This window comes from Ictidomys tridecemlineatus, chromosome 6 (assembly GCF_052094955.1).
Source record: "Ictidomys tridecemlineatus isolate mIctTri1 chromosome 6, mIctTri1.hap1, whole genome shotgun sequence".
In the NCBI taxonomy this organism is placed as follows: domain Eukaryota; kingdom Metazoa; phylum Chordata; class Mammalia; order Rodentia; family Sciuridae; genus Ictidomys; species Ictidomys tridecemlineatus.
In genome coordinates this window covers 177,468,401-177,477,393 of record NC_135482.1, presented here as the reverse complement: position 1 = coordinate 177,477,393, position 8,993 = coordinate 177,468,401, and the positions used below count along the sequence as shown (strand labels likewise).

Here is an 8,993-nt window from a genome sequence, read left to right as displayed (position 1 = left end):
ACAGATTTTGCATAATTGCTTTCAGAGTGGTTCTAACCTACCAGCAGGTGCGTTCAGACATGTAGAGGGAGTAACAACTCTAGAAAAGACTTACTTATAAACCAGGTAGCTTTTTGTTTTTAAGTACTACGATTGGACCCAGAGTCGGTTTACCACTAAGCTACATCCCCAGTTCTTTTTCTTTCTTATTTTGATACAGGATCTCACTAAATTGCTGAGGTTGTCATCGGACTCACGATCCTCCTGCCTCAGCCTCCCCAGACGCTGGGATTACAGCCGTACGCCACCGCGCCCGCCCAGGTAATATTTTTGCTTCACTATAAAATGGGTTTTGGGTCCACGTAATCATTTCAGCAAAAAACCAACATCAACTACTAGCACTTTATAAGGTTCTGACGCCGCTAATCTCGACACAGCCTAGCCCAGGAGATTCTGACACACAGCTCCCTTCCGACGTAAGCGTGACGCGGCGACGGACGTCCGCACGCTCGGGACGACGCGACTTGTTTGACGCCCTTGAAGGCCCCTTTCCGGGCTGCCTAACGCGACACAAGTGTCAGCTTGTGTTAACTGAATGCCTCTTGTTTGTGTAAGGAGAAAATATTCCCACATAGTCTCCTTGTTCTCAGGGCCAATTCGCTTCCCTAGAAGAGCCTCTGTCGGCTGGCTTTTTCTTCAGGCAGCGCCGCGGGCAGCCCGCAGGCCCTTGTGTTGCGCGCGCAGCGACACCGCCTCCTTCTTTTCGGCCGGAACCGCCATCTTTCAGGTAGGGACTGCGCGTGGCTCCCAGGGCCCTGCGTTCCTTAGGCTCGAATTGTGACTCTGCAGCCTCAGATGAAATGCACTGGGATACTAGAGAGTCTGTTTTCCCAATCTGGGGCCCACTGTCCTGGGTGGTTGGGTCTGTGTCCTCCCAGAACGGGAGCAGCATGCTCCGTGTTAGGGCCTGGGCAGTGGGGTGAGGACCCGACCTGCGGTGCCGTGGCCCTGAGCTGCTACGGTTAGGAAGACGAAGCAGACTCATTGGGGACGAAGTGAGTTAATGTGGCAAGGATTCAGCCTTTCATATCTCTGTGACTTCGGTCGCGGAGTCCTGGGCCCTCGTAGGCTGTGCGGGGCCGCGTGGCCTGATGCTTTTCTAACTCCTTTCAATGTAATGTGGACGGGTAGGCACTTCCGGGTCTTAAGAACGGGTTTAAAACAAGTCTTGGGTTAAAACAAGTGAGCCTAAATGTCTGAATTTCTGGCTTCGTGGTTGGATAACGAAGTGGCTGCCCGCCGAGTCAAATCTCGTTAACGAGCCTCAGATCACTCTTGGATTGTGCGTGAATTGATAGCCTATTGCTTTTAGTTTTGGCTCGGGATTGCGAGTGGATGAAGGGAATATGTTAAGGTTGCCTTACCAGTGCTCATATATCAAGAGGGGAAGATGTGTGTTGAGTGAAGGCATTCCAGAACAGCAATATGTCCGTTTTAGGAGTTTAGGGGTGAATTTTTAATAATTACTTAACAAACTGCTGGCTTCACCCCACATAGCGATCCTAGTTGGCAAATTTGATACCATTGTAGATTTCAGGCATCATTGGTTTGCATGGGTAAGGTATCGTTTTGGAAAACTGATTCAATTTTGTGTGTGTTAGGTCTAGGCATAAAATAGATGCCAGGAAAATGAGTTTAGAGGAGAAGAACTTACTGATTAACAATTGCTTAGTTGCCTTTTTGTAAAAATTGAAGGATGCATCTATTAAAACAGTAGTTTGGCAAGTTAGATGAGACATTTTTGGCTCTGCCACACAATTTTTATTAAAAAAAGGTGCTTTGACAGTTGTTTAGGATTAAAGAGTGTATATTAAGAGACTGATATATTCTTAGACTGCTGTCAACAAATTTAAGTCTTCCTTTATAATTGGCCTTGTGGGTAGGGGTTATTGCCCTGGATGGCCCAGTGATCAAAAATGTGTTTTGGCCCTTGAGGGAGCCCAGGAAAGGTTCAAATCTGAATGTTTATAGGTGAATTTTTAGATGGTAAATTAGCTTTCAGTTCAGTTATGCTGTACTTGTTCTAAGAATTGCTTAGTGCTCTGTAAACACTACTTCAATTAATTATAAAAGTGTTTTTAAAAAGAGGGACGAGAAAAAGGATCTTATCTACTGTATAAAAATGTATGGTTGAGTTTTATTGGGTTCTCCAATAAATTATCCTTTAGACAATAATTTCCAATGCTCTTGGCATTCGTTCTAGCATGGATTGTACAGATAAAGGGAGGTACAAGACCTTTTAATGTTTTTATAAACTGTTGGGAAAAAGTAGTGATTGTTCATCTGATTTTCTTTAGACTGTTCCCTAATTTGAAATTATAGGATTTTTGTTGGTAAAGGGGAAATGCTAATTTTCAAAATCTGACTAATTTTATGCTTTCTTCTTTTAGTAATTTGCCAAAATGACGAACACAAAGGGAAAGAGGAGAGGAACCCGATATATGTTCTCCAGGCCTTTTAGAAAACATGGTAAGTTTGTTTACTTGAAGCCAAGCTTATACATTTGGATTTTTGTTAGTATTTGTTGTGGTTCATAAATAGCATATTTTTAAAATATGGCATATTTTGTAATAGATAAATAAAAAGTATGAATTTTATGTAGTTTCATAACTAAATATGCAGGATTAAAACTTTGGAGAGAAGGTTGTAGTAGACTAATTTTTTTGCTTTCAGGAGAAATTTTCAAAAATAGTATGATATTTTTATTTTAGACTTGTCTTGAGACTGACTACTGAAATTTTTTTGCAGGAGTTGTTCCTTTGGCCACATATATGCGAATCTACAAGAAGGGTGATATTGTAGACATCAAGGTAAATTATAAAATTGAGGAATAACACTATAGATGTTAGAAAAGTTGGAATTAATGTAGTGCTGGGTTTTAGGTACCAGTATTACATCTATTGGATCCTTTTGCTCTAAATTTTATGGGAGGAAATCTGCTTGAGTTCATAAGAGTAAAGAACAGGGTTTGGGGGGGGAGGTATTGGGGATTGAACTCAGTGGCACTTAGTTGCTTGGTGCCTCGCTTTTTGCTGAGGCTGGCTTTGAACTTGGGATCCTTCTGAGCTGCTGGGATTACAGGTGTGTGGCACGGTGCCTGGCCAGACTGTTTTTTGTTGTTGTTGGTTTTGTGGTTTTTTTTTTTTTTTTTTTTTTTTAGTATTTAAGTATTTTGTAGTAGATGAACACAGTACCTTTATTTTTATGTGGTGCTGAGGGGATTAGATCGGACCCAGTGCCTCACATGTGCAAGGCAAGAGCTCTACCAATTGAGCTATAACCCCAACCCTGGACTGAATGTTTATATCTAAGTGAAAAGGAATGCCTTAGTATAAAATTTATTAAAATGGAGATTATTGTTTTTATGGAAACTCCAGTGAGAACTGTATTCTTTTGTGATCAGTATTTAAATATGTTCTGGCTCTTGAGCTTAATGATGATTGTCTTTTTGATTGCTTGAAGCAATGTGAAAAACACATTTCACCGGCTCTGAAAGCTCAAGATGCCATTTAAAGGAAATTTTACGACATCTTATTTACTTCAGTAAAAAATTAAAGTTTAAGAGTAAGGAGGAGTTGGCTGGAATAACATTTGTCTCCTATCTTATCCAGGGAATGGGTACTGTTCAAAAAGGAATGCCCCACAAATGTTATCATGGCAAAACTGGGAGAGTCTACAATGTTACCCAGCATGCTGTTGGCATTGTTGTGAATAAGCAAGTTAAGTAAGTAATGAATGGTATAGTTCTTTGTGATTAAGTCATATTCATATACCCCCACCCCTTTCACTTTGCCAATTGGACTTATGTCTTTATTGGTCATTCAAGAGGGGCAAAGGAACTATCCTCTTAAAACTCAGGCAGACTGAGTGTCTGTCATGTAACCTGTCAGAGGAAACAAATTGAAATAGATTTCCTGGAAGGTCCTACACAATCTGGTATGAAGCAGTTCTAGTTTTATAACATAAGAAGTTTATTAAGTTTTAAATTATACTAGTGATTTGATTTTGGTTCAACTAGTGGTTCAGAGGCTGTCACTTCATCACAACAGCTTCAAAGTAGGGGTGGTTAGAGGAAAACGAATACCAGTAAAGGCAGGAGAATAAGGTGAGGGAAGTGGGGTAGAAAATGAGCAGGGCACCTGGGACTGATTGGAGTAAATCGAAATTCAATACATATAACTTTAATGTACTAATAAAAGAAAACAAAAGGATTGTTTACTTCAAGGCCTCTTCCAAGTAGATCAATAATTGAAAAACTAATCAAGCCATCATAACCTTGTTGGTTTATTCGGAGTAAAAGATTCATGATTTATCTAATAAGTGGAATTGTCAAAACCATTTTCTGCACTGCTGTTGTGTTTAGATGAAACACTTATCAGAATTTCTGCTCTCACCAGGGGCAAGATTCTTGCCAAGAGAATTAATGTGCGTATTGAGCATATTAAGCACTCTAAGAGCCGAGACAGCTTCCTGAAACGTGTGAAGGAAAATGATCAGAAAAAGAAGGAAGCCAAAGAGAAAGGTACCTGGGTTCAGCTGAAGCGCCAGGTGAGAGCTTGTCTTGGCAGGGTTTACTGGTTTTAATCTTGGGGAACTATTAAAACTTGCTCAGATATTTTTTATTGGAGTTTAAGAATTGAATGTATATTTAAAGTTTATTTTCTCTTTTCCCCTTCAATAGCCTGCCCCACCCAGAGAAGCACATTTTGTGAGAACAAATGGAAAGGAGCCTGAACTGCTGGAACCTATTCCCTATGAATTCATGGCATAATAAATGTAAAAAAAAAAAAATTAAAGACCCGTAGACTACAAAAATGATTTTTTTTAATTGAGCAGAAGTGTGTATGTAATTGTGTCCCAGTGTTGTTTCTCTGCCATTCAAATTTAGTATTTTTATTGCAGAATAATGTGAAATGACTTATGGTGGTACATCAAATATATACTCAATTGATTAAGAAATGGCCAAAGATTATTTATGAAATTTGGTTGCTTGGTCTCTAAATTACCTTGAAGAAAGATACACAAAATAAGTGAAAGGAAAACTGTGTGATTACAGTTAAGCTTAGGAAAAGTTGATTGGTTATAATTGTAAATAGCTTGATTTAAGGATTATGAATTTACCTTTGAAGCCAACTTCCTTAAAAAAAATAGTACCCTGTTCTTTGGGTGTTACTAGTTCTGAATCGCTTTCAACAATAGTGTAAAAACATTTGTCTTTCTCCTACTGTAACAAAATAATACAGACTTTACTAATTTTGTAAACAAATTATTTCAGAGTTTTGGAGACTGGGAAGTCCAAGTCCAGATGCTGACAGGTTTTGTGTTTAAGGGCCTGGTCTGCACTTAGGTTTTCTTTTTCTTTTTTTTTTTTTTTTTTTGCTGTTATTCTCCTGGGGGGACAAGTCCAGAAGAGAAAAATTACTAGCCAGTTGGGTTGGGCTAGTTTCTCTAGCCATTGTATTCAGGAGAGGAAAGTCTAGGCTCTTTTCCTAGGATTTCCCAAGGACTTCATCTCTAGTGAAGGAGTTTCAGCATGAATTTCAAAAGAGACCCATTAAACGACAGCATTATTCAGTTTACCAAACTTAACTATATTTACCTGGGTTTGTGCGTTTTTACTCCATTAGTCTTCATCCTTGAAATATTGGTATTCCTGAATTGTTTTTTCTTGGCCCCAGTCTGTTTTATTTCTAACTAGGTTTGCCACATGTTTCTAGTTCTGCTACTGTAGTTTGTACTTAACTGTGTTTGTAGCTGCTTTTAATTTTATCCCATTATGATCTGGTGGGATGCAGGGTATTATTTGTATTTGTAACTGCTTTTAAGTAGTGTTCTGTACATGCTTCCGGACTTGACCATCTTCCTTTTTGTAGCCTATTTAGCAAATGCTGTGGTTGTAGAAAAGATCCTAATTGGTGGCCTGTAGTTTTCTCTCCTAATAGAGAGAAATCCAGATTTGGATCTCTGAATGCTTAACATAATAGCTATTAACTGTCTTGGAACGGGGAATTCACTTTCTAGAGGGTTGCCTTTAAGTGGATGATTATTGTATTTGAAATTCATTTTTCACCACCACTTCCAAAAGCAACAATACTTGGATCAACTGGAGTTCCTGTCTTATATTTTCTGATGGGTCTTAGTGGGTTACTGTGCACCAAATTGAAGTCAGCTTAAATTTACATGTCCCCCACTTTACAATTTTAAAATTGAATATCTTTCATACCTATTTATTTCTGTCCCTGTTCCATCTAGTCATGCTTCCATCAGCTACAAAGTTCAGAAGTTACTGTTAGTATGTATACTGTAAATTACTTGACCTGTGTGACTCGGTTCCCTTTTTGTAAAGGGAATTATTAAAAGATTAATGGGAATAATTTGTAATACACTTAACATGCTCTTACATTCAGTAACTGCCAGCTTTTTGTTATCTGCATATTCATATTTTTCACTGCAACTGAGTAGAGAAGTATAGTTTTTAAGGATGCTCGTGATCCCCCACCCCTTTTTATATATTCTTAGGATTAAGTACTATATGATGTTGAAATTTTTATTTTATTTTTTTTTTAGCTAGCAACACTGGGATCCTATACGGTGAACCTCATCCCTAGCTCTTTTTAGTTTTTATTTATATTCAGTGGGACACTTAAAGGGCTCATGACAGCCATCTTAATGATAGGTTTGAGAAGGGATTACCATGTTTTATTCATTAAAAAAATGACTCGGGAGAATATAATACAGCAGTTATTTTATGTCAGGAACTGGCATACTGGGACTTTTAACATTTTAACCAATGATCCTTACGCTAAGAGTACCCCTAAACTGTCTATAAAATGGAGGTTGATGATTCTGATAGGTAGGGTGAATTGGTGGTCTTTCTAAATTCTTTAGGTTACAATTCAAGGAGTTCCATGTAGAAACCCTCACACTACCATAAGTCTAATCCTTTGTAACAGTTGCTACTTTTAATTTCCAGTTATAATTTTTCTACTTTATGCCTTTTTATATCTTAAGATAAACTTTGTCTTTTCAAGTTCCTTTGCACATGTGCTTGCCTTTTCCTTGCTTCAGTGGTGAATTCCTGCTTGTTCAATATAGCTTAAGTGTTATAGGGGTTAGCATACCCGATGCAAGAAGAGAAATGCACAAAGTACTTGGGATCAGAGAAAGACTAGCTCTTAAAGGCTCCCACAACATTATTCCCATGTTAGAGGTTTTGCTACTTATCTTCCCTTTGCCTTGGTTAAATTCTGTCATTCAACTTTGCATTCTTAGTTCCTAGCACATTGCATATTCAATAAATGCTCTTTGAATTAGAGGAGTAATAGGAAACACTATTGTTAAAAATGAATAGATACTTTAATTCTAATTTCTGTGTGTTTAATTTTATTTACATATGGATTTAAGAAAACAAGTGTTTGCCTAAATTTTGAGGTTCATTTAAAACTTGCTTCATGAGTAATTGGGATTATTCAGTCACCTGTGTTAAGTGGAAGAAGCATCAGGAGACAAATTACTTTGTTCATTGCCCAGTTAATCATATTACTCTCACTTGGAGGTTCTTTATGTCCTTAAGGGCTATGATTCTGTTTTACCACAATCTCATGAAAAGAAGTATAATTGTGACTTTTCAAAAAGGAAATGAGGGCTGGGAGTGTAGCTCAGTTTCAACACTTGGACCCTGGGTTCAATTCCTAGTACTACACAACAAAAAGGAAATGTAATGTAATACCTCAGTTCAAGAGGGCTGGTGAAGCTGGATGTGGAAGAAGAAAGGAAGGAAGGGTGATGGCTTAGAGAGCCACTATCATTTGGGCACATATTCAGAAAATAAGAATTTGTTTATGTACAGCACCACTATTTTTAAAACATCAGTGGAGACGCTATGAATTTGTGTTAGTTTTTAGTTTTTTTTAATTAAACGGTTTCTCACAAGCACAGCACAAGATTTAAAAATATGTGTACCTTATAGATTCTTGATTGGTTTTGATAAATTGATTTCATAAAGTGTTGTACAGAGTGCATTCAATCTTCAGTGCATGAAAATGCTTGTCTCATCACTCTCATAAAGCATTGATTATTATAGACTTTGCTAATTTGGTTGGAGAAAGTGTGACATTTCTTTATTACTGGGTTTGGCTTCTTGAACACTTTCCTGGTTTCATTTTATCTGCTCTTTGCAAGCTTTCTTAGATCTCTCTGACCTCTCTCAATATTGAGTACTTTTATATTCTGGGTGGTATTCAGCCTCATTGTTTGAACAATGATGCTGCCCTACAAAACACTGCATCTTCTGGCTGTGGCAGCCTCTTTGACTTGTACAACATTCTGCCCCAAAGGATGATTCAATTACACTTATAGCCTTCTTGCTGTGCCTTTGCTATGCCAAGCACATTTTTGCTTCAGAGATTTTGTACTTGGACGTTTCCTCTGTGGGGAATGCTTCTTCATAGGTCCCATTGGTTTCATCCTAGTATTCAGCCTTTGCTCAGATTTTATCAAGCCTGTCTCTCTGTATCCTATATATTATTTTCTATCCCTTGTTATCCTTATAGTACTTACCATAACCCAATATATGTTTTGTTGGGAAAGGGGTCTGAGTTTTTATGAGATTATAGTTTTAGCACATTAGGGAATATTTACTGGTACCTACTCTACTGGGGAAGAAGAGCAGAAAAACAACAGCATAAAGCACCATTTTTTAAAAAAATGTATTTCTGTAATTTGTTATAAATGACAGCAGAATGCATTTCAATTCATAGTACACATAGAGCACAAGTTTTCGTCTGTATACATGTACTTGGTGTAATTATGTCCATTTCATTCCACCATCTTTCCTATCCACATGCCTCCTCCCTTCCCCCTTTCTCTCCTTTGCCCTATCTAAAGTTCTTCCATTCTTCCCAAGCTCCCCCCAACCATCCCCATTGTGAATCAACATCCACATTATCAGAGAA

At 38.1% G+C, this 8,993-nt stretch overlaps 1 protein-coding gene and 2 non-coding genes across 3 annotated transcripts; all 3 read left to right on the top strand.

The window, feature by feature from the left end:
* Window positions 1–1,011: 1,011 nt before the first annotated feature.
* Rpl21 (ribosomal protein L21) lies at window positions 1,012–4,867 on the top strand. The gene is made up of 6 exons (XM_078016195.1): window positions 1,012–1,034; window positions 2,430–2,508; window positions 2,788–2,849; window positions 3,651–3,763; window positions 4,437–4,587; window positions 4,721–4,867. The coding sequence occupies exons 2-6, from the start codon at window positions 2,442–2,444 to the stop codon at window positions 4,808–4,810; spliced, it is 483 nt and encodes a 160-aa protein (XP_077872321.1). The 5' UTR covers window positions 1,012–1,034; window positions 2,430–2,441; the 3' UTR covers window positions 4,811–4,867.
* Window positions 3,467–3,537, top strand: LOC120888762 (small nucleolar RNA SNORD102). The gene has a single exon (XR_005732449.1). It is a non-coding gene; the product is annotated as a small nucleolar RNA SNORD102 (small nucleolar RNA).
* LOC144365245 (small nucleolar RNA SNORA27) lies at window positions 3,814–3,940 on the top strand. Its single transcript, XR_013423569.1, has one exon. It is a non-coding gene; the product is annotated as a small nucleolar RNA SNORA27 (small nucleolar RNA).
* Window positions 4,868–8,993: the final 4,126 nt, after the last annotated feature.